At 41.6% G+C, this 26,260-nt stretch overlaps 2 protein-coding genes across 9 annotated transcripts in view; one reads left to right on the top strand and one right to left on the bottom strand.

The window, feature by feature from the left end:
- Nucleotides 1–3,489: 3,489 nt before the first annotated feature.
- Nucleotides 3,490–4,343, bottom strand: LOC126377965 (Na(+)/H(+) exchange regulatory cofactor NHE-RF1). Its single transcript, XM_050025999.1, has one exon. It carries the CDS (start codon nucleotides 4,300–4,302, stop codon nucleotides 3,811–3,813), a length of 492 nt encoding a protein of 163 aa, XP_049881956.1. The 5' UTR covers nucleotides 4,303–4,343; the 3' UTR covers nucleotides 3,490–3,810.
- Nucleotides 4,344–4,421: 78 nt separating this feature from the next.
- The window catches only part of LOC126377724 (epidermal growth factor receptor kinase substrate 8-like), a 41,626-nt gene continuing 19,787 nt past the window's right edge, over nucleotides 4,422–26,260 (top strand). For 6 of the 8 annotated variants that reach the window (XM_050025523.1, XM_050025519.1, XM_050025522.1 and 3 more), the window contains exons 1-5: nucleotides 4,422–4,541; nucleotides 22,024–22,151; nucleotides 22,610–22,770; nucleotides 23,360–23,430; nucleotides 24,007–24,239. In XM_050025523.1, the coding sequence (XP_049881480.1) occupies nucleotides 22,090–22,151; nucleotides 22,610–22,770; nucleotides 23,360–23,430; nucleotides 24,007–24,239 (527 nt within the window). In that variant the 5' untranslated portion in view covers nucleotides 4,422–4,541; nucleotides 22,024–22,089. Of the gene's footprint in view, nucleotides 4,542–20,376; nucleotides 20,469–20,497; nucleotides 20,635–22,023; nucleotides 22,152–22,609; nucleotides 22,771–23,359; nucleotides 23,431–24,006; nucleotides 24,240–26,260 lie in introns of those variants that run through there. The other 2 variants (XM_050025516.1, XM_050025517.1) reach the window with 2 other exon arrangements.

The raw sequence follows: 26,260 nt of genomic DNA, 5'->3' as shown, positions 1-26,260 counted from the left end.
GATAATATATAACGATAAGTAAATCACAAAAAAAACAAGCTTGGTGAGTTTTCTGTTTAAAAAAGTTTCAAACCTTTATTTTTAAAGGCTTTTTTATATTTCTAAGAGCGAAAAGACCTGGACAACTATTACCATAAGACAACTGTTCATAATGACACTTGTATTTTAATTAATACGTACAATATACGAGTGCAATGTGCAAGTCTCCTTATGACTTGCGTCTGCCCACCCTGCTAGGAGCACCAAGCGCTCTGACCGTGCATGTTTACTACAAACAACGCTGACCTCAAAAAATGCTGCCATTTTTATGAGCGAAATCTGTGTAATGATGATAAGGTTTGCATCAGGTGGTTACGGCGGCCGGTGATGCGTGCCGACCTCCGCGGCAGGGGTCGCGGGGGGCGGGGCGGGGGACGTCTCACGCCGCTGCTGTACATTGATGGTGGTGAGTCACCATCCACCGTCGGTCACCATTCACCGTCACCACTCATCGTAGATTTGGTCGCCGCGCAGATTTGACAATGCCACGTCATTATACCTAAGTGGAGGTATTTAAAGTTACTGACGACTTTCGTGGTTTATTGATACCTTGATTCCGAAATTGGGGGTTTCAGGTTCGATACCCGGGCGATGGATTATTACTGGATTCGGTGGTCTCTCCACCACGCCATTATCCTCCTGAGACCGAATGTTCTTTATAAATCCAAACCCCATTGTTTAAGTATTGTGTCTGGAAATCTCGGTCTTAAGAGGTTATACCCACGGTCACGAGCATTAATATGTATACACATTGGTACCATGTCACATTATCTTTTTTAACAAATTGAACTGTAAGAGTCACTAAATGTCAAATATGTTAGTGCGACAAAGTCCTAACGTGGGTACATTATATTGCTCATGACTGTACATTAGTATTTAAAGTTACCGACGATCTTTGTAGTTTAATGGTTTATTGATAGGTGCGAACTCAGGTTCGATACTCGCTCGGGTCAATTTAGAAAATGAACTTGCAATGAATGAATTCGGTTCGGATCTGCGCCCAGCTGTATGTAGATATAACCGACTGCAATAGAATCGCAGTTTCCATTTTCTATGTAGATATGCCGACCACACACGCTGCAATTCTGGTGCTGGCTTCCAGATCCCATGCAGTCTGCCTGTAATAGTCCTAAGCAGCTACAATCTGCACCTGTCTACCCTGTTAGTTGTTACCGGCATTTACGAAATTGTCGGGGAAGGTTTGGCCCCGCCCACCCGATATTATTGCACTGACTGGCCCCGACGCATGGTGGCCTCTGTGGTCCAGTGGCTTAGCGTTCTGGGGGCGATTCCCGGACACGTCTTGAGACTACCCCTGGTTTGGTCAAGACTCTGTTGGCTGAAATCCGTTCCCGGTAACCATTTAGTTGAACACTATGCATGTGGTCGTTGCCCTGAATAGTAACCCTGACACCAGGGTTGATGAGGTCGATTATCCATCTCTTTTTTTGACGTGACTTACTGCAGATTTGCCGCAGATGGCATTAACTACTTGTCCAGACAAATGGGGAGCGCTGAAGGCTCTCACCCGGTACAACGTTTAAGACAACAGGCCTGAGGGTGCCCAGTTGGTCGTGAACCTCCGCTCAGGGCGTCGTCTGAGAGAAAACATATTTAAAAGAATTCATCGTAGCGATAAGCGCTGATAGAGGGAAATCGTCGACCACGCCGGCGGGGTCGGTATCGGGGTTCTGAAGTGTTTGGTGTCGCGACCTGATTGGCCGCCTCTATGGCTAAAGTAGGTTATCCATCTCACAACCAACACGATGGAAGAACAATCAGGTACCTACCTAATGTGATAAGACATTTAGAACGAAGGTCACGATGACTGTGATTTCGCTGTCATTCAGCGGAGGTTACACAGGTACATGTGGCTTGTATAGGGTTGCCATCTCTAAAGTTTGGAAAACAGGACAAGACGCGTGAAAACTTGGGGATTTTAAAGTCCGAAAGCCGGACATGTCAACAAGATCTTTTAAACATGTTCAATGTAATAAAAAACAGTTGAAAATGTCATAAATCACCTTTTTTATTCATTCATTATTTTAACAAAACAGAATCATATTACAATTTGTTACAAATTATTTATATAAATCAGCTTTTTTAATTCTGGAAACTAGAAAACAAAACCTTATTAAAATATTAAACAAAAACATATTTAATATACTTGGTTGCGAATATACTTGGTTCGTCGGTTGATCGTGGTGCGCGTGCGAGCATAATAGTACGTGTATCGCGGGCGGCCCAAATTTTTTTATTTTTAAATCCGGTTTACAAATGAAACCTTCCCCGGAGGCCCTTTAAACTAGGACAAATCCGGGGAAACCCGAAAGGATGGCAACCCTAGGCTTGTAGTATTGTCAAGAAATATTGTCTGCAATGCAAACGAATGTTGAGGAAATCTGTTATAGGTAGGTAATTATAGGTAGGTACTGAACAATAATATTATTAATGGCTCTGTTCAGAGAACGCGTGACTTACCCATATCGTAGTGTAGTGTGGGTTCGAATCACGGCTTGGGCTCAAAATGTAGCTGGCGAGGAGTGGTTGTGTTATACTAAACCTCTGCCTACCTCTTTAAGGACACAGGCGTAATGCTACGCTATGTTATGTTTAATATTTCTGCATTTTATTTACGTGTGTTTCATTAATTTTTGCCTGTCAACGTGTACCTACCTAACCCGTCGCTTGGTGAATAAGAAAATAACAGCTAGGTACCTGCCTAACCCTAACTGCCTACCTATAACTTAAAATTAGGAGATGTTAGCAGGAATCAGAATCGTCAAATTAAAACGTACATTAGTAGGTAGGTATAGACCGATTACAACAGTAGGTACCTACCTACCTATATCATTTTGGTAGTACCTAGGTAACACTAAAAAAAACTAACAACAAAATACCTATCAGTTTCAGTACATGCAGTAGGTATTTACAGCGAGTGTCGCCACTATCGCTATATCGATAGTGATTTAGATAATGTTAATAATTTATATTGTTATAGGTATTTATTTATCGCGCAGAACTTTCTAGGTAGGTAGGTATATTGTTCTGTCAACTCAGATAGACACGGTTTCGCGTCCTACATACACCTGCGACACGAATTACACCTATTTACATACTAATATCTCAACTCAAGCTATAATAATATCAGTTGTCAGAGGATAATTTCGAATTAATAATCTGTATTTATTTTCCTTTTCGCCGGAAAAATGTAGAAATAACAATTTTTAAAACATAATTGAGCGCTAGTAATGAATGACTCAACATTGAATAATTCACAGCGATAAGGAAAAAACACATCATAATCATAAACGATGCAGCGCAGTGTTCGCGAAACGCTTAGGTATTTAGCAATTTGACTTGAAACTGGGTGCCTGTAACTACGTCACCGCGATAACGGGCAGTTGTGACACAGGCGCGGCGACAAGCGACGAATGAATAAGCCATCGGTTCAATTATATTATTATCATTTATTGGTAATACAACAATAAAATTGCACTTATTATAAGTATCTCTAAACTACACATTTAGATAATCAATTTATTAAAATTTAATCCGCGTCTCATACATATAAATAGGTACACAATAACAGTATCTATGTACAACATTATTCAATGGCAATTCGTGGAAGGCACAACGTTTACATCGGAATGTGGTAATATGCTCCGTCCCTGTCGCACGGAGGGAAATCCAAAACACAGGTGTAGGCGACGAGCGAGAGAGACGGCAACACTCAACACCGCCGACATCCGGCTCACTCACATCAAACACTCACAGTTTCTTGACGATGTCGAACTTGGACTTGAGGTCCATGGGCACCTTCTTGGGGTCGAACTTCTTCTTGGCGGCGAGGTGCGCGCGCATCTCCGCCGCGGTCATGTGCAGGTTGAGCTTGGTGTCGGCGGCGGGCTCCGGCGGCGGGCTGGCGCGGCCGGGCGCGGGCGCGGGCGCCTCCAGGTCGGGCAGCTGCTCGCCCGGCGCCGGCGCCACCACCAGCAGCTCGGCGTCGTCGGGCCGCTCCTTGATGCGCGCGACCACCTGCTTGTGGCTCTCGTCGGCGATGGAGCTGCCGTTGACCTCCAGGATGCGGTCTCCGCGCCGCAGCCCCGCGCGCTCCGCCGGGCTGCCGTCGTCCACCTTCCCGATGTACTGGCCCGGCTTGCCCTTCTCCGCGTGCAGGTTGAATCCGTACCCGTCGAAGTCGGGCACCTTCCGCACGTGGCAGAGTCGCGGCGCGATCGCCGCGGACCCGTTGGCGGCCATAGTGTGGGACGTGTTCGCTGCGTGCCCGGCGCCGGCCGACTGCCGCCCGCGACCCCCGCCTGCGCCCTGCCACCTCCCTCCCCCGGCCCCCGCTGCCGGCCTCGCCCCGCCCCGCGCCGCCGCCGCTACCTGTGCTCAGTCGCCGCGGGTCGCCGCTCAGGTGCGCAGTTCCGAGTGTCAGTGTTCAATTGTTACTGTGAGTGTTCCCGGCGCTTCCCGGCAAGGACTGTGTCTGCAGGGTGAGTACCACGTCGCCGCCGGCGCACCCCCGACAGCCGCGCATGCGCTTTGGTTACAGCCACTCCTGCGCCGGTGCGGGCTCGCTCCCTCGCACCTGTACGGATGACGTGTGACGCCCTTTGTTCGCCGCTCACTTTATGCCTACATTCCATTTGAAAAGAGAGTGTAAAAGTCGTGGTTTAGTGTTAGATAGTGCGGGGAAAACTGTCCAGTTGGTGCGTAGTGTTTGTGAAAAGTTGTTGAGTTTGTTTAGTGCGTGGTGTGGCCGCGAGGCGGCGCTGCGGCGCGGTCGTTGCTCCGCGTTACGGTTCCACACCACCTCTGTACTAATTAATGCTACGATTGACCCAGACGTGGGATAGCTCGTGGTTTCTTTCATGAACCCATCAGCGACGTGAGAACATCGATCAGCTTTCACTACTCGTACACGAACACTGCCAAGTGTGACAGACGCTGACATTTCTCATGTACATCAACATAAACATAAGAGTGCATTTGTAGCAGTCAAACATCAGCTAGAAATACAACCTAACAACAACCATAACTTTTGGAATAGACGAACTCTTCAAAGTGGGTTAGGTATCACAAGATAAACTTATTTACATATATTTTTGGCTGTGCAGTGGACATTGTAGATAAATCCCGTTACTGGACACAGACATCCCATCACCAATTATTGTGAGTGCATTATTATGTATAGAGAAAAGAAATAAATCCAACACATACCTAACAGAGTACGTAGTCAATTACGGGTTATTGGCGAAACCGAAATAGCAACAACCAATAACAACAAAAACATACTTCCACCAATACAAACAGCGGTTACATCGCTCAAAGGAATTTCTTCCAGACAACCGTACAAGCGAGATAAAACAGAAAGTTCTCATGTGGAATCAAGTTTGCGCGCAACCTTTGAAAGTTGTCCCACTAACGCTACGCCGGCGACGACCGGCGTATCAAGCGCGGTGACTACAGGCAATAGTAATCTTATCGACTCTGTAGAAAAGTAAACATTACACCACCTGTAGAGCTTATAGGTCATAAACTCATGACAACACTCTTGATAACAGTTTAGTGGGATAAAAGTGGGGAAGAAGACCAGGAAAATGATATTTAAACGATAAAAAAAAGTGTGCGTGGAAATGACGGTTGATAACCGCGATGGATAAAGGAGATAGGAAAAATAGACAGATGCTTGTCGTGGTAACATAACAACCCACATTCCCGAGAAATGCGTTTCCGAAGTATGTGACCTAACCTGTATTGGGCTGGTTTAACCTTTGCGGGTTGGAAGGTCAGGCAGTCGCTTCTGTAAGAAACCGGATCTGTCAAATCTTCAGGTTAGGTAAGCAGACCCCGTGAAAACCAGATAAAGTTTGGAAAAGATACGATACTCTACAGAGATAGTATACGATACTTATAATTTCCTTGTAACAGCGCCTTTCGATTTTTGAGAAGCACAGTTGCTTCTTGACTGAAATTTTAATGGCAGTCCATTTAACCCTCCAATCCAACCCGAAGGAAAAACTCATCATCTCCCTACCATTATCCCGTTTTTCACGGGGTCCGCTTACCTAATCTGAAGATTTGATATGTCCGGTTTTTTACAGAAGTGACTGTCTGTCCAGAAAACCAGCCGAATACAGGTTAGGTCACATACCTCTGAAAATGCATTTCTCGGGAACGTGGGTTTCCTCACGATGTTTTCCTCCCGAAGGAAAAACTAAATAACTGAATTGCAAAATATGTATATTCAAACTCCATGCATGGTCCAATAAGAAAAACTTAGAATGAACCATGATGCGTATCACCTTGTGGCGAGAATTGCGAACTGTTCACACGCGGTCACACATCACGCGTCATTAGGTCATGGGAGAGTCTGAAGTGTGTGCCGCATGAGATTATGATGACCTTACAAATGACAAGTGGATACCTATATCAAAGTTCAGTACAAAGTAACAAAAAGGGCGGTTAAAAAGGCCACATAAAAGGAATTCATCTAAAAAGCAATTATGCAATTTGTCATTTGCGCATAAAAGTAAGTGCGCAATGACAAGAAATTTCAAATATCGATGTTGCTTTTTTAGATGAAGTGCTTTTTTGTGCCTTATCGTGTAACTCAGTTTCCATATAGAAATCCTACCTTGTGATTGATTGGTTGAAGCTGACAACTTCTGTAAATTCTTAAATAAAACACATAATAACGGGTTCTTACCGCGTTTCAAGCAGGGATATGAGACTCCCAATATTTCGACACTGTTGCAAGTGCCATTGATCACGGGATGGCTGATGAGATTGGAGTGGAGTAGGTAGAAAAAAAAAAACATTCTGTCAATTCATTGACATTTTAGTCAATGACAGCATAGGATTCTATCTGACAATACAGAAAATGATTTACACGAACACGAATTTACTAGACCTGGGCCAGAACGATCCTGTGTTGATTATTAACGCCTGATGATACCATTTCAAAAGGTTGTGGTGAGGCTTGTGCAAGCTACAACACGATATTGTCATAAAACAATAACATTATACAGATAATATATTATAAGATATTTATTGCATTCCTGATGTTTTACAGAGGGCTTAAAAATAAAAGAAAGTATAAACAGGAACCCTGTAAGGGCACGACAACAACTTAAAATTTACACAATGCAAATAGAAAACTAAGAATAAAAATAGTAAAGATTATGTTAAAAATAAAAATAAAAGATACGTACATTTACAATAATCAGTATCTCAAAGATTCGATAAAAATCTCATGCAGCGTATAGAATGCTTTTTCAGTTAAGTATTTTTTTACGACATTTTAAAGAGATGTATTTTGTCTATTTCAGTTATGAATTTAGGTAATTTATTATTCTAACGAACATTGAGTGAGGGCCGGAGTCTACAAATTTGAAATGGGAAGGGAGTTTGGCCAGTACGTTGCGAGGTCTTAAATTATTTGGTCGAGTATATACACGATGTTACTCAGTAGGTTCAGGAAACCATATGGAATGTGCCGGTGTTACATCTTCACTGGCCAATGGAGTCTAAGCCAAGGTTCGATTCCTGAAACGCACCTGTATTTTTATTATAATGTAAGAACATTAGATAACGATAAACTAACGATATCGTATCAACAGTGGCTGCAAGTTGTCTTTGATTACTTGTGGCTCTGCCCACCCCATTAGGGATTACGGGCGTGAGTTTATGTATGTATGTATGTATGTAAGAACATTAGAGGCTGCATCGGAGGGTCAAAACCACCTGTCTGGAGAGTAAATGTCAACGCATTGACACCACCTGACGGTCGTGGGGTGAAGTGCGTATTATGGAGCTACTTTGAGATGCACAATTCGATTCGATTGTTTCCTCTCGTCAACAACATCAAGATTCCATCTCAATATCATCCTCCTCATCCAAGCCGTGTCCGGCGACGGCGACTCCTAAATGTCTATCCCAGGTCAATATATGCTCATATCCATCGGCCGCCGCAGTGGCCTCGTCACGCGACAGCAGTTGTGGCGGCACATCCTGCCACCAGGCGACATGTCGTCAATATCCCGCCTCGAGCCGAGTATGGTTCGTTATTTAATATTTATGAGACACTTTTTCCGATTGCATGAATCATGCGACGGTAAAAGAGAACTTATTTTGGATTGGCATTGTTTCTGTTGAGCGCATACGCAATCGTTAATATATGAATATGTGATTCAGTTGGTTGCTTTGTATGAAGCCTATATCTGGTCTTCTTCTATCGTGTGGGTTGTGAGGTAGATTACCAACCCCATTAACCCTGGTATCAGGGTTATTATTGAACCGCCATAGGCCTCTGACGTGGTTCATGTAACGACTACGTACTTACATCATTAAGTAGTAATCGAGACCAACGGCTCAACCTGCCTTCCGAATCGTGTGGGTTGTGAGGTGGAATACCAACCTCATCAGCCCTGGCGTCAGGGTTATTACTGAGCTGCCAAAGGCCTGACATGGCTCATGTAACGACTACATACTTACACCAGTAAGTAGTAACCGGGACGAACGGCTTAACGTACCTTCCGAAGCACGGATCGTCTTACTTTCGGACAATCAGGTGATCAGCCTGAAATGTCCTAACCAAGCCAGGGATCACAAAGTGATTTTTGTGACATGTCCCCATCGGGATTCGAACCCGGGGCCTCCGCATCGTTTTTTTCTATTTCATTATTTTTCTATTTGAAGCATTTTTTTTTTATTTAAAGATTCTATCTATCTATTTAATTGCTTGTTTGTTTAATTTTAATGTCATTAATTGTGTATAAAGCGTAAGTAGGTATTATATAATTATGGATTTGTGAATTGGCCGAAATACGTGTTAAAGAAATAAATTGTATAAGTACCAATTTAACCGCGTGTTTACTGCCATGTTCTTCTGATTACCGTAACAACAATCTATGAACGAATTCCATCTTATCGTACTGCAGTTCATATTGTTTGTTTTTATCGATATTTCTGTTACGCGCCATCATACTTTTGTAACAACCTCCGTGGTCCAGTGGTTGAGTGTTGGGCTCACGATCTGGAGGTCTCAGATTCGATTCCCGGTGGGGACATATCACAAAAGTTACTTTGTGTTCCCTAGTTTGGTTAGGACATTACTGGCTGATCTCTAGAGTGTCCGACAGTAAGATGATCCGTGCTCCGAAAGGCACGTTAAGCCGTTGGTCCCGGTTACTACTTACTGATGTAAGTACGTAGTCGTTACATGAGTCATGTCAGGGGCCCTTGGCAGCTCAATAGTAACCCTGACACCAGGGTTGATGAGGCTGGTACTCCACCTCACAACCCACACGATAGAAGAAGATTCAAAATAAAATCAAGAAACATCCTGAACCTCGTTGTTGAACTTGCAGCTGCCTCGCTAAAGTTATGGAAAAACACAAGCGGACATAATTATTCGACTGATGATAAATTGATGATCTTTTACGGACAGGTACAACTCACGCCTGTAACCGCATCAGGGTGGGCAGAGGTTCAAGTAATCATAAGACAACTTGAAAATATACTGGATGACTATTATTAAAAAATAGCACAAATGCTAAAAAACAAGCTAATTAAGTTACCAGTATTAATCATTTGGTAATTGCACATCGCATCGTAATTGTCAGTGCGTAGTTTGGCAGCAACTCGTTAGTTTTGAACGATTGATGTCAAACTGTTGATTATCAGTGTTGTGAAGTGATGACTCACATTTTGGCAATGAGCGAATACAAAGACTGAGTAGGTACTTTTTGCAGCGATGCAGTCTTTTGAGTCAAACGAGTGATATGGTTCATTAATCAATACGTAACGAGTGTTAAAAGAAGTGTGGCCTCTTCAGGGATGAATATAATGAGGTACTTCCAGGCAACGTTCCTTAAAAACAATATAGATGGCGTTGTACAGATTTTCTTCGTTTAACCTTCTAATTTCATGTATGACAGACATTATCTTTCTTTTTGGGAATAAATGATGAAGATGTAATTGTATCTGGGTGTCATAAAAAGGTTTATCACCAGGCACAATTACATCTTCCACCCATTAATATTCTGATCAAAATAAAGAAAAGCAATATAGGTAGCAACATAATTCTATAATGTGATCCAAATATCAAGTAACAATTATTTTTATACAGGGTGCTAGTGACATCGTAACGAATACTGAGAGGGATGATTCAGACCATGATTCTGAGTTAATATCAAGTGGAATTTTTCGTCGCAAAATTCATGTTTTTTTTTAGTTTTTTTTTAAATTATTTTCAATTCTATACTTTTGCAATGGAAAATTCCACTTGATAGTAACTCAGAATAATGAGCTGAACCATCCCTCCCAGTATTCGTTACGATGTCACTTACATCCCATACAAGTACATACAGGTAGCCATACAAGTAGGTATGGGTGTTAGTGACACCGTAACGAATACTGAGCGGGATGGTTCAGACCATGATTCTGAGTTGATATCAAGATGAATTTCCTGTCGGAAAATTCATGAAAATGTTTGTGTTTTTTTTAATTATTTTCGGTACCATACTTTTGCGACGGAAATTTCTACTTGATATCAACTCAAAATCATGGTCTGAATCATCCTTCAAAGTTTTCGTTACGATGTCACTAACACGCTGTATATGCTTCTTCCATTACATTGTATTTTGGAATAATTATGTGCCCGAGTAATGAGAAAATAGGTAATTATCACATTAAAGCTGTACAACGCCATCTGTATTGTTTTTGGTGAACGAGGCCTGGAAAGTCCTTCAATGCACGGCGTCCCCTTACACTGAAAACCACGAATACTCATATTCGGATGTGATTTATGCTAATAAAACCTCGCAACAGACATCCTAGTTTCAATTTACAAAAGTAAGTAAGTAAAAAAATATTGTCTCAATTATTACCCGCAGGAATTCAGTTGTTTAAAACCGAGGTATTCCCGAGTGTGATTTTTCAAAATGGCGTCAGTATAAAGCGACGATGAGAGTTTTACTTCTAATATTATCCGCCATTATAAAAAAAAATATTCGAGAGAAGCCGGGGCTGGTAGTATTTGATTCGCCCGGGTTATTCACTCATTCATTTTATAACGAACATCTGTAAATCCGTCTCTTTCCTTTTCGATATATAAGAAAATGACAGGTATAACTTAAAATATAATTAGATGGTGAGTACAGGAATCAGCACCACCCCGATACCGACCCCGCCGGCGTGGTCGACGATTTCCCTCAATCAGCGCTTATCGCTATCGACCCACTAGGGTCTAATTGTTTCAAATATTTTTCCTCTCAAGTGACGCCCTGAGCCGAGGTTCGCGCCCAACTGGTGAGAGCCTTCAGCGCTCCCCATTTGTCCGGCCAAGTAGTTGATGCCATTTGCGGCAAATCTACAATAAATCAGGTCAAAAAAAGGATACAGCACCATTATCTGTGGAAATAGCCACGTTTTCTATGGCTATAGTTGGTAATGTATCCTTATATTTACGATCTATTGTTTGTTACCTGTTAGGGGTCTTGGTTAGTTCGAGACGCATGTTGATGGGCGATTATAAATATAAATACTTTATATCATCATCATCAAATTAAGAGCCACGCTCTTGTCGGTGTAGCATTTTCCATTCCAGTCTATCAAAGGCCAATTCCTTGAATTCCCTAAAAATCTAAAAACAAAATAAAAAAAAACCAAAACACAAAATACTTTATAACGCGACGTATTTGTTTCATGATGCGGCTGCATGTTGTGCCTCCTCTTCTAACTAGTAAGTTGATCCTGATCTGATCACCTGATTGTCCAAAAAGATGATCCGGAAGGCACGTTAAGCCGTTGGTTCCGGTAACTACTTGCTGATGTAAGTAAGTAGTCGTTACATGAACCATGTCAGGGGCTATTGGCGGCTCAATAATAACCCTGAAGGGTTGATGGGGTTGGTACTCCACCTCACTACCCACACAATAGAAGGTAAACCTAGCTCAGCCGCTTGTGGGGAAGAGATGCCGTTCTATACGTAGTATTATTCCTTATTGTATGGTATGGAATCTAAATATATAAAAGGAGAAACTGACTGACTGACATATCAACGCACAGTCGAAACGGCTAAACGTAGGCACTTGAAATTTGGAAGGGACGTAGCTTAGGTACCGTAGAGGTGCACTAAGAAAGGAATTCCAGGAATTCCCATAGGAACGGGAATTAGCGGGAAAATCCTATTGTATGAAAAATCTAAACTGCTTAAGTTAGACGCTTGAAATTTGGCATGCAGGTACTATAGTAAACTTAAAGCTTAGTTGCAACAGGATATTGCAAAATTCCTACGGGAACGGGAGTTGGCGGAAAAAACATTTGTATGAAGAAAAACTAAACCGCATAAGTTAAAGTTAGATGCTTGAAATTTGACATGCACTCCCTCACACACAAAGATCTCTCTTTTATAACACGCCACGCGGACGAAGTCGCGGGCAAAAGCTAGTATGAAATAATAATGCAGGTATATTATGAGGTAGGAGTCAGCCAGCCGTGACACCAGCTGATGATGATACACCGCCATGTGGGATGGACAGCCGCCCGATGTTATTTTAGTAATTCTATGCATATTATAGTTCTGTTATATTACACGGGATTTAAACGTAGCTGGCGAGCAGTGGGGTGTATACGAATAAACTGTACATCTTTGCCTACCCCTTAGGGGATACGGGCGTGATGTTTTTGAGACAAAAAAGGTAAAAAAAGAAAAACGTATTTTATAATTTTCTTCAAAGATTTACCATGTTCCATTTTGCAAAGGGGCCAAAAAATCACCCTATGCATAGTCTGGGGCAAAAAGTGAAACTTAATTTCCTATGCTGCTTATTATATATATCGAAGCTATATGAACTTGATAATCGATGACTAAACAGTTCTAGCTTTAGGCATCTTTAGGGCTCTATATTATTTTAAAGTTATTTTTTCAAAGAACGTCTAGGGCCCTGTGCCGAGATTTTTCTTGCAGCTTCTTTTCCCGGGCTATACAGGTTGTGAGAAGCTGCAGTAGTTTTAGGCGGATGAGACGGTCGTTAAGTAAAAATTGACGATTCAAACTGTAACTATGTTACCTACTGAATAAAGATATTTTTGAATTTGAATTTATAGACATTTCATAAATAAGTAATGGGTGTAAACGTATGTTATTACGGCGCTATCCAAGATATTAGCATCAGGTAATTGTTATTTTGGCGTAGACAAGTGTGAGCAGGAAATATGTATGTATGTCTATGTATAATGTATGTATGTGGGTGAGGCTTCAACAATGACACGTGTCTAATTGCACGAACATCACTATTTTACGACTGCTGTTGTGGCAGCTGCTACGCTGGATTGACAGTCTTGGAGGCGTAGCCGGTACAGGGCCCTAGACGTTCTTTTAAAAAAATACGTTAATATTGTTATACAATTTAATAATTTGGCTGTCTAATATCCGTTCCCATGCATTCATATCTTCTAAATAAATGTTAAAAGTCCATTCCCATAAATGTAACACATAGTAACAGTCAATGTCCGTGAGTGTTTCTACCAGCTGAACCAACCAGCATGATTGAACACTTTGAATGAAGGGATAGAAGTGCAGTAGTTTTAGGCGGATGTGACATTTGTTATGTAAAAAATACGATGTTACCTAATGAATAAAGATATTTTTGAATTTGAATTTGAATTGAAGCGAAAGTGTGTCAAGAATTCAAGCTATTTGTGAGTGGAATTCCGTGGTCACTACCTATCCCAGTGGGATTACCCACTGCGGTAGGTAATATCCAAGGAATGTAGATATAAATCTACATTGCCAAAACAATTGATAGTTTTGAACCTTATCCAGTCGATACTATATATTTTCTTTCGCTAGGTAACAGCACTATCGACCACTACAGATAGCGATACGGCTCACCACAGCCACTCGGGACTCCCAGCTCCGACTGAAGCAACTGAATTCGAGTTCATGAGTTTCAATTTCACTGCATGTTTTCTAAGATAATTAATATCACGTGGTTTTCAGGATTTGTGCCCGGTTTATGGCAACAGACTCGCCCCCTATTACATGGGACTTGAACATAGCTGGCGATGAGTGTTGTATAGACTATACACCTCTGCCTACCGCTTCAGGGATATAGGCGCGATGCTATGTTATGTTAAACAAACGATGCGCGATGCCACCACAGAATATTGCGATTGGAAATATAGTCGTGACCTCTGGTTGTGGTCTGGTAAAAAAGCTTATTATAAGATTAATGATTACTTAAATGTCTGGTATTTAATGTGTTCCTCTAGTTATTAAATAACTTGTAATGTACCCTCATTTATTTAAAAGATGTGTTGCTGTTGCAGTTTCTTGTCATTTCTTCTCCTCAGCCATAACACCTTGCGAAATGACGTAAATTCAAAAATGTTACATTGACCGTCAACAAGTTTATCCATGATAATTACGTTGAATAAATGATTCTGATTCTGATTCCTTATATTACTTATTATCTTAAGATGGATGTATCCAAAGAGGACGAAAGTACTCAAAACGGACATTGTACCACGATTATAGAATACAAAACGCCAGCGAAAGGCGCGTGTATTGGCTTCGTATTGAAAGTAGTACCACACTCAATGCATCATTAGTATGCGACACACTCCTTGTATTTGCTGCTCGCCTGGTACCTCCGCCGCTGAGCGCCAAGAAAAGTGAGAAAGTTTAAATGTCCCACTTTCGTCCCACCGCTGGGAAAGCTTCCCAGTTACCTACACACACAACTCACGCTCGTAATCCGTAGTGGGGTGGGTAGTACAGCTTAGAAGCTTCCATTAGTACATACCTACATAAGCAGGGAGGGGAATCTAGAATACATCGTCACTATCCGTACCCATATGCCGTTCCCAGGGATATTCCCACTTTGGAAATATTCCCGTCAGTAAAAAAGCGCAATAGTTATACAAAAAGAACTTCATTACCTAGTCTTTAGGCCGATAGGATCAGTGTACAATAAAGAACCATAGAAACACAAAGCAGCCAATGTGTTTGAAACTGTCCGAAAAAGTAAGATGATTCCGTGCTTCAGAGAGCACGTTAAGCCGTTGGTCCCGGCTATTAGCCGTAAAAACACCTCCACCAACCCGCATTGGAGTAGCGTGGTGGAGTATGCTCCATACCCCCTCCAGTTGATTGAGGGGAGGCCTGTGCGTATATATAGGCTGTTTATGTTATGTGTTTACTGTTAACGACATTTTACAACAGGAAAATTCCCACTTTGGGCACATTCTCGCTTTACTTTTTAATTACCTCCTATCAATGAAAGTACCATTAAAAATCAAAACGGACCTTTCGCTATCAGGGCGTTAAATTAAGTCCAAAAAACGGTATATAATTAATTTTGGAAAAGTAGTGACAATTATGTTGCCCCAGCAGTCTCACATACAGGTACATAAATTTATGATTCGTCATTTATGAATTGTACAATGTTCATGACAGTTTACCAGCATCATTGAACTTCCTTTGCCGAAGGTTGTCTGGAAGAGATCGCTCTTAGCGATAAGGCCGCCTTTGCCCACCTTAGAATAAGTTTATCCTGTAAATGTTTTGTGAATCTGTGTGCAATAAAGTGTTTCATTATTATTATTATTATCATCGTCCATTTTCAAAATTGCTACCCAAATTATAAAAAAAAGTATTTTAATCTAATGCGGTATAGATTTCCAGACCCAAGAGTTAAACATAGTTTGGATGCTTAAAGGACTTAGGGCCTTAAGCTTACTCGACATAGGGCCCCATCATCATCTCCATAGCGTTATCCCGTTTCCCGCTTACATAACCTGACGATTTGACAGGTCCGGTTTTTTAAAGAAGCCTTCACGGCTGATCATAATCATTTACGATCCAAAAATGAATTCGAAAACAACTTAGAAAATCGTTGGTGTAAACCTGTGCTGGATTTGAACCTGCGACCTCACAGTGAGAGAAGCGTTCTTCCAACTGCACAACCACACACCCAAAATCTAGCGTAAACATGGGTAACAAATCGAATTCAATTGAATCCAGCAACAAACCGCCGTATCATCATCCAATATCATAACATTATAATCGTGCGCCGTAGAGGCGAGTCCGCGCGGCGCACGAGTGTACATTCCACGGGGTGACGTCACGCGGCCGCGGGCTAGCGGGGGGCGAGGCAGGGGGGGAGGGGTTCAGCATGGCGCAAGCGCTGATAACGGCGGCCGGGGAACCGCTCGCGCAGGTAGAATACTACACCATATAGTATAGTAGTGTAGTGTGACTTTTAATTTCGATGTTGATAACAGTTTTCACACTTAAACTCGACATAATTTTACTTTGACTGCGTTCGCCATTAGACAATTTCAAATTGGCTACTACTGGTCTGCTTATAGCTCTGCCCGCCCCGTTATGGCTTTGGCACATATCTACGTTTAGCTACGACACCGACAAATGACATTGGCATACCTGTGCTGAGTGACCCCCATCAATTGTCACCTCGTTGTCACCGTCCACATTCGACACTTGTAACGCAACTTGTCCAAGTGATAATGAATTTGTCACGCGACATAATGCATGTAAATCTTACAACCTTCGATTGGCAACACTACCTCCTACTGCACTAATTCTCGCTCACTAATTAATACGTACTTAATTTAAACTTGTCAGAAAATAAATTTAAAGCTCATGTGAAGCTTACTTTATGTAAAAAAGCTTATTATAAGATTAATGACTACCTAAATGATAAAAACGCCTGGTATTGAATGTGTTCCTCTAGTTATTAAATAACTTGTAATGTATATCCTCATTGGTTTTTAAAAGATGTGTTGCTGTTGCAGTTTCTTGTCATTTCATCTCTTCAGCCATAACACCTTGCGAAATGACGTAAATTCAAAAATGTTACATTGACCTTCAACAAGTTTATCCATGATAATTACGTTGAATAAATGATTCTGATTTCTGATTTCAGAACAATACGTAAAGTTAGTTTATTATTATGTACTTACAAAATGTCTCCATACATACACAGCACCAATGTTGTCAACGTAAGCTCATGGCTATAGCTCCCAAAGTAGGTACTTAAGAGATAAAAATAACATACATACATACATAAACTCACGCCCGTAATCCCTACTGGGGTGGGCAGAGCCACAAGTAATCAAAGACAACTTGCAGCCACTGTTGATACGATGTCGTAAGCTGGATATGATGAACCTTATGGTGATAAGTGATCAGCTTATCGCCCATAACATTAGTCCATCATGTTGGAGGACACAATCCCTCTGTCGGTTTTTACGACATGCCCGGGAAGACAAGCAGCTGAACGTTTTCTATGTTTTTTATTTGCTCCCAGAACAGCATAAAAATAAAACTAATGTATTTATAAAAAAAATAAAAACAATGCTCATTAAAAAGATCTATTATACTGTAGGCGAATTTTTAAATAAGTTTTAATTTTAATACACACTTCCTGTCTTCCCTTCAACGTTGCTGTGCCCTACAGGGTCCATGTTTTAGTTTGTACTACATGGAATGCAATAGATAATTGGAAATTGAATTGGATTCCCAGTAGTCTTACCGAGTAGTCTTACCAGTTGAACTACTGGGAACTTCCTTCCCAATAGACTTACTGGTATACGACTACTGCGAATTTTGACTTCCCAGTAAAACAAAATTCTCAATAGTGCTACTCGTATATAGACCTAGGTAATTGATAGATACCTACATAATGAACTTGAATCGATCAACTAAGTACCCACACCTCACCGAGCTTCACGAGTTTATAATATTAGTAGGATTCGACTATACTATAGTATATAACCTCACAGAGAGGCGGCCTTGCGCATTCCAGCGGAGGCTGCGCCCGCGCCGCTCGTTACGAGATGTTTGCACATTCATTTACCACCACACGCTGTGAGCACTATACACAAATACTTGTACTTAACTTTAAATAACATAACTGATGATACACCTTTGTTAACTACTTGGCCGAACAAGAGGCTGTTTGAACTGTTGAGATGTTTGCTATCAGCCAGATGAGTGTCTGATAGCAGTACTGTAATCTGCTGGATAAGTTCTTGATAAGTCTATCGGATTTTCTGATAAAATACTAAATGGATGTCTCATTTTGTGTCCTCTTTAACATAACCATAAAATAAGTAATAATTCGAGTAGTGCTGGGTACAGGGACACTCTCCGTCCCCCACTACCTTGGTTTACCTAAGCAAGATAACGATCCGTGCTTCGGAAGGCACGTTAAACCGTTGGTCACAGTTACTACTGTTAGATAGAAAAGAATCGATCGACCTAATATCGACTGATACATCACTATGCTTATGATCGTCACAACACTAGCTTACGTACTTTGACAGATCTTATTTATGTATATATGGTTATATATATACGGTTTATGTATGTATATATAATCAATAATTGTACTGAACTGATGGTCGTTCTGTTTAATACTACTTACTGATAAGTTTGTAGTCGTTACATGAGCCATGTCAGGGCCATTGGCGGCTTAATTATAACCCTGACACCAGGGTTGATGAGGCTGGTAATCCACCTCACAACCCACACGTAGAAGTAGAAGAATAGATCGTCCATCATAATGATCTCTGTACCTACACTGATACAGCCCACACCACCCATACAACCCGCGACATCTCATACACCTTGACTCATACACATTCATGCTCATCAATACAGTCTTGACTCACGTCTGTAATCCCTATGGCGGTGGGCAGGGCTACAAGGTGTCTACTCATAACATTACAATATCCTCTCACGAAGGTTGTCTGTAAGACAGCTTAATTAGGAGCGACAATGATAAGGTCGCCTTTGCCCACTTTCGTTTTAGTTTGTGTTTATAATTTTATTAATTTAACATAACAAATATTTTATCGTTTTTGTTTTTATAGGATTTACCCGTGCTTAGGGAAACACACTAAAAGAAAATTTAAATATTAAAATTTATTATAAATAAATTTAATTATTTTATCAATGAATAAATTTATAATTAATTACTTTTTTTTTTTTTGGTTTTTTTTTATTTTTTTATCCCCCCGGTTGATTGAAGGGAGGCCTGTGCCCAGCTGTGGGACATATATAGGCTATTCTTCTTCTTATCGTGTGGGTTGTGAGGTGGAATACCTGCCTCATCAACCCTGGTGTCAGGCTATTTATGTAATAATATTAGTACCAACTGGATATTCTAGATAGATGGCGCCAGCGTCGGGTTAATGACGATACATAGATCAATGGAATTTCGCATGGACAGGAGGAGGACCCGGTGGTGTAATGGTTGACACGCTCGTCCCGGCTTGACAAGAGCTACGGGTTCAAGTCCAGTCGGAGTCAGATTTTTTTTCGATTTTTCTTTTGTACATATTTCATCACACGTAGGAAATTATACAAAATTGCAAACACAAGCGAAATAGAAGAGGCGAGCAAAGACATAAAGCGGTGTTGTTACTAGGTAGCAATCTCTTCCAGGTAACCTTTGGTTATAGGAGATGTTAAATGTTACATTCATCCATCCATATAAAAGACATCAACGCGCTCGCGTCTAGAATCTATCCATACTAATATTATTAAGTAAGAAAATAACTCTGTTTGCTGCTTACCGTTTTACGTTCAAACTGTTCTAAAGGTTTAAATAAAAATAATAAAGGTTACCGTAGATATCGAGACTCAAATATGTAGTAATTTTAAATTAAGTATATTGTATTATTCGTGAGTAAATACTCACGAAGACAAAAACAATTGTACCTACTACACCATTCAATTTCAAGTTACTTATATCTGTCATGTTTGTATCCGTTGAAAAGAAAAGGGACGGGTAATCGACAGGCATTCAATTTATGGACCACCTTTCCTTTTCGCCAGATAAGAAAATGACAGGTATAACTTAAAATAAAATTAGATGGTGTCATTTATTATAATCCATACAGTCCCTGTGACTCGCCTCTTCCGTCCTGCAATGTCGTACAGATAGCTACCATCCCCGCCTCTGCAGCCTTATCCCTGGGCAAAGGTTCTACGCTATCCCCCGTAGGTCTGAATCCTATCCTAACTCAGCCACCACCTCACTCCGACCTACTAAATTTCTCCAGGAATTTCCCCAGTGGAGGAATGGAGTGGAGATACGACTTAGACTTAAAAAATACTTAAGTCTTGTACTTCTGTCCACCCCGTTACGGATCGGGTGACGTGTCTATCTATTTGTCATAATTATTTCTAATTACTTGTAATTAAGACGTGGAAAAAACATTCCACGAGCCAAGTATTATCTTTGGTTCGTGATAATCAGTTGATAATTACGTACTTATTTATTGCTTCAGATAACGAAACTGTATCGCATACTAGACCACAGTACTGTAGTCATACGTTGACGGATGAAGAAATAACCGTGGTACTTCAGTAGCTATACTAGGTACTGGCAATCACTCGTTTTGTTTAAAAAATACATTTAAGAAAAAAAACATTTTTCTATCATTTTAAAAGTAGTGTAGTGCTCAAATTGGGTCATCAAATTAGCAGTGAAGTAACAGTAATTACTAAATACAACCAAGTTATCAACTGGAAACATTTCGAGTTAGGTGAGTTAATTGCCTATAATCAAGTGGTTAACCAATTCTTAAGTAGCTGTTATATAGACTTAACATTTCATAGATGTTATATTCGAACCTGGGACCTCCGGATCGTGAGCCCAACGCTCAACCACTGGACCACGGAGGCAGTAGACAGACTGAGCTTAAGTGACCGCAATATGTGAACGAAGAAACTGAGTTTTTTATTCTCGTTACTAATGGATTCCTGCGACCTCACAGTGAGTTAAGCGATTTTAGAACTGGGCTACCACGGCTCAAAACTACGCGAACGGGGTCATCATCATCACCAGCCCATTAACGTCCCCACTGCTGGGTCACGGGCCTTCCCTATGGATGGATAGGGAGATCGGGCCTTAAACCACCACGCGGGCCCAGTGCGGATTGGTGGTTATTAACGACTGCTAACGCAGCCGGGACCAACGGCTTAACGTCCCTTCCGAAGCACGGAGGAGCTCCAGATGAATTTTTTTTTTCTGTGGTCACCCATCCTATGACCGGCCTTTGCTAAAGTTGCTTAACTTCAACAATCGCAGACCGAGCGCGTTAACCGCTGCGCCACCGAGCTCTTCGCGAACTATAAATAACTATTATTTTATTCAATAATGTATGAATGTGTCACATACTGAGTCATAGCAAACTTCCGGCCAAGACGATAATGCCACATTCGGCAAATCTTTCTTTTTTTCAAATCTACAGTTGGTGATGTCAAAAAAAGTACCGACCGCGCATGTTTGGATCACAGATAAAACTGATTTCTGCCCGGTTATGGCCTATCACTTAGTCTAACAGAAAGCTCGGTGAGGTGTGGGTACTTAGGTCATCTTGCGATTAAAATTGAGATACAGTAGTAAGCTGCGCCGCATGCGCCGGGTGAAGATGTAGCGGACGTTGTACGTCCGCTACATCTTCACCCGGCGCATGCGCATAGTTCCGCTTAATCCCCGCATGCCGCGCCACAGTGGCTCAGTGCCAGTTGTTGACACAGGCGCGGCGTTCCAATGGCCACATGTTGCTTGTGGTGGTTACTCAAGGCATTAGTTTCTATTCTACACAATGTGTCAGTGTTCTAACAGCCTCCATGGTGTACTGGTTAGAGTGTTGAGCTCACGATCTGGAACTCCAAGTTTGATTCCCGATGGATAAATTGTCGAAATATTTACTCGTTTTCTTCTTCTAGAGTGTGGGTTGTGAGGTAGATTAACCTCATCAACCCTGTCAGGGTTATTATTCAGCCGCCATCATTAAATAGTAACCGGGACCAACTGCTTAACGAGGCTTGCATGGATCATCTTACTTTCAGACACTCGGGCACTTACTCGTAATGTAATTTGTTTCGTCTTCTTCAAATACCTAATCTACCTTTCCATGTCATTCCAGAAACCATCAGCCAGCACTTAATCTCCACGTGTGGTATGATGACGGCGCACGCGCGGTGATCGCGGCATGGCGCTACGCGGGGGCAGCAGCGGGGGCCCCGGCAGCCGGGGGAGGAACTCCACGCACAGGTGGATATTAGATCTACACCATATCACATTGTTTCCAGAATTTTGTGCCGGGTTAATGGCAATAGGCTCGGCCCCTATTACATGGGAGTTAAACATAGCTGGGGACCAGACCGTCGGAATTCGAACCCAGGACCTCTTGTTCGTGAGCTAAAAAGTTCAACCACTGGACCACAGAGGTCGTCATCGGCACCTACTGCCGACGATGGTTACGACGGCAGTTGGTGTCCATCAATATTGTTGCATCTTCTTCTTCTATCGTGTGGGTTGTGAGGTGGATTACCAACCCCATCAACCCTAGTGTCAAAGCCGATTGAGCCGTTGGCCCCGGTTACTACGTACTTTATGTAAGTTAATAGTCGTTAGATGAGCCATGTCAGAGGCCTTTGGCGGCTCAATAGTGTCTCTGACGCTGGGTTGTTGCATGAAGATATTCTTAACTTGGACATTTGTGGCCACAGAGCGCTGGACGAGTTCGACGACCTGGCCGGGCTGCGCGATGAGGCGGGGGGGCACACGTACGTGCTGGAGCACCTGGCCACCTTCACCGTCACCAGGGAGACCGGCATCGTGTACCCTGCGGACGGCATGAGGCGGCTGCTGCAGCTGGAGAAGACTAATGGTGAGCGGCTTTCATTCTCCGTTCTACATAACGTTGAAGTCCTTGAGGTGATGGAGAATCAAATCAAATCACATCAATTTATTTGCGAAAACACACATAGCATACAAAACGGTGGTTAAATAGTTTTGGATACAGAGCTGTGATGCATCCGGCCTGCAAATAGGTGCAAATAGGTATTTCAAAAAAAAAATAATGGGTAATTGGTAAGAAAGTATGTTATAAAAAAAATAGAAAGTTATTTATAGACTATGTTATAGAACTTCAGTAATTAAAGTCATTTGGCAAAATATTAGCTAAGTATATAGAAATAGCATCATCTTTTCTTGTAGTGCAGTCTCCTAGTCTTGGATACTATTTACTGCGTCCAATCATAGTTGATGCCTGCCAACAGTTTTTTATACAATAATGCCCATTCGGGCAACCACCAACTTAATTTTAATTTGATTTAGGACTAAGCGTAAGCGCGAATAAATTCTTATTCTATGACTCAAACTAGCTCCATCTCTTTCTAGTTCCTATTGTAAGTGAAGGACGGCAGCAATTTGAATCTGATCACGGGATGACTAACTGTACTCGTATTATTTTTCAGGGATATGGAGCCAGAAGATGCAGCTCTGCCTGGACGGGCAGTGGGTGCTGGTGATGGACTACGAGACCGGGGTACGTTGCACCAGATGATCATTATAAAAAAATATCGAATTGAAGATCTAGCGCCGGCGCACCGTTCCTTACTGCGCGCAAGATTTATTTATGTTTAAAATACGCTGGAAGTTATAGGCACAGCACAGGCTTAAATGAATGATTTTGTTTTTCGAATTCATGTTTGGATCATAAATGATTATCACGTGCTCAGCGGTGAAGGAAAACATCGTGAAGAAACCCACATTCTCGAGACATGCATTTCGGAGAAGTGTGTCAGGATCGAAGCAAATGGAATTCTATAGTCTCTGCTTACCCCGGTGGGAAAAAGGCGCGAGTTTATGTATGTATGTAACCTAACCTGTATTAGGTTGGTTTTCCCTTCGCGGGTTGGTAGGTCAGACAAGCAGCGCTTCTGTTAAAAACATACTTAAATCTTTTCTTCATGCCTATATCAGTGTTCAGATTAATAATATATTATGTCTTAGTACAGAACATACTTCACCAAGTTGCTGGCCAACCCATTTATGCGAGTCTTAACTAAACGACTATGGCCGACGACTATACGCTAACCTAACCCCGCACTCCCTGTTGCAGTCAATAATGGAGCGGTTCCCTGCGGCGTGGGTGCACCAGCCCACCGCATTCACGTCCCCCGAGCCGGCTGAACTCTACAACAACGTGCTGGCGTTCGTGGTGGGGGCCCCCGGCGGCGGCGGGGGACACCCCGGGGCCCCCGGCGACGAGCCGGCCCCCCGCCGCGAGCTGCACATCTTCCAGTGTCACGATGTCGGCGCGCAGCAGCTTGTTGAGGAGCTCAATGCTTTGAAGTGAGTTCAGTTGTTAGTTTTATGTTAATACTGGTGCTAATTCCTGCAGACGCCATATAATTTTATTTTAAGTTATACCTGTCATTTTCTAACCCGCTAAAAAAGAAAGGAACGGGTAATCGACAGGCATAAAATTTATGGAACACATGTCAGCTTTAAGAAGAAATTTAAAACAATCGTCTAAAAAGTTTACATCGACAAATAACCCGACAGAGTTAAGTAGCCAAAACGTCAAACGGATTGCAAACCAGCAAGATGCCTATTTTATTCGCCCGGCTTATTCATTCGTTTTAAAATTAACTTGTTGACAATCATCCGTCCCTTTCCTTTTCGGTGGATAAGAAAATGACGGGTATAACTTAAAATAAAATTAGGTGGCGTCTGCAGGAATTGGGGCCAATATATAGCAATAGCAAACAGTTTGATTAGAACGCCAGCAGAACAGAAAGAAAGTAACTTATTAGGAAATTGTACAAATGTAATTCTAATGAAGCTACTAACGGGACATAAGGACTTGGCCACACGACCACTGACACGACGACGCGACGGCTACATCGTAAACTGGCGGCGACGTCGCGGTTCTATGAAAACCTGAGAAAGAGTAGTTTTCTTTTATTGAACCACTACGTTTACGGTTACGCCGACGACGTTGCGCTCGTGGTGGTGTGGACAAGTCCCTGATTATGAAAACGCGGGCCAATGAGCGTCGTCGCGTTAATTCAAACAATTGACATTGTGTAAGAACGTTTAGAAGCGTGCGTACACTTACACCCTGCGCTGCGCCTTACAGCGCGTCTTCACGACCGACCTTATACTAACTATACCCTTATCTTATCTAGCCTATTCTATCCCACTGCTAGACAAAGGCCTCCCCTTGACATTTCCCCTCCTCTCGACGTTGCGCGATCTCCGGCCAATCCCTCCGATAAGCGTTGAGGTCGTCACACCATCTTTTACGCGGTCTTCCTCGACTTCTATGCCCGCCCTGAGGTATCCAACAACTCGTGCCCGTCGCTCCGGATGCATCCGACAAACTAAAAAAAAAGTGAGACTTTTATAATATATTGAAATAACATGAAAATAGTAAATAAATGAAACTCAAAACATTGAAACGTAATTAATTGTCAATAAAGAAAGAAAGAAAGAAAACATTTATTTTAGAAACAAGTAGGTGGTACACACAATAGAAAAATGAACAAAATAATGAATTAAAACCTTATCTCTAAAAAGGGACATCAGCTCAGCAAGAAGTTGTGACACTCCTACATTGAGGGAGTGCCACAACGCTGATTTTCAGCATTAAGAAACTCATAAAATTAATTAAAGAAATTCATTAAAGAAACAAATCTATAAAAATAAAATTATTTCAACACGCATTCGGTCCTTGAGTTCAAGTGTAGATGTATGACTGAAGATGTATGTATACAAACTCCAGATACTTCCAAGTTATCTGACAGTTGCATACTCGTATGGGTGTGTGAGAGATAATCTTATCAGAGGCGAGAGATGTGATCTGAGCCAGTCCCCGTTGAGATGTCTCGTGGAGTGTTAGAGTATTCTATATTATCGGGTGGAGTGTCACAATTCGTGTAGGGCGACATGCCGTCGTATTTGTGGCTCAAGTTTGGATTTCCTCTCTCTGGGTCTACTTATTCATGGTACGATTTCATATTCATCATCATCAGCCGTACGACGCCCACTGCTGGGCATAGGCCTCCCCCAAGGATCTCCACGACGATCGAAATATTATTATATATAAAATATTAAAAAATAATAATAATAAAAAAATATATTATTATATTATAATATTATTAAATATTATTATTATTATTTTTTGTCCAATATAAACTTTTTTATTATTATTTATATTTCATTATTATTTTGATTTCATTTTATTATTTATTGATTTCATATTGATTTTTCATTTCATGTTTAGTGTTTTGAAGCTAAAGATAAGGATTAATTAGTTAATAAAATTTGAATAACAGAGTATTGAATGCGCCCGCTGTGATGTATACAGG

This window comes from Pectinophora gossypiella, chromosome 24, assembly GCF_024362695.1.
Source record: "Pectinophora gossypiella chromosome 24, ilPecGoss1.1, whole genome shotgun sequence".
NCBI classification, from domain to species: Eukaryota; Metazoa; Arthropoda; class Insecta; order Lepidoptera; family Gelechiidae; genus Pectinophora; species Pectinophora gossypiella.
This window is presented reverse-complemented; position numbering and strand designations above follow the sequence as displayed.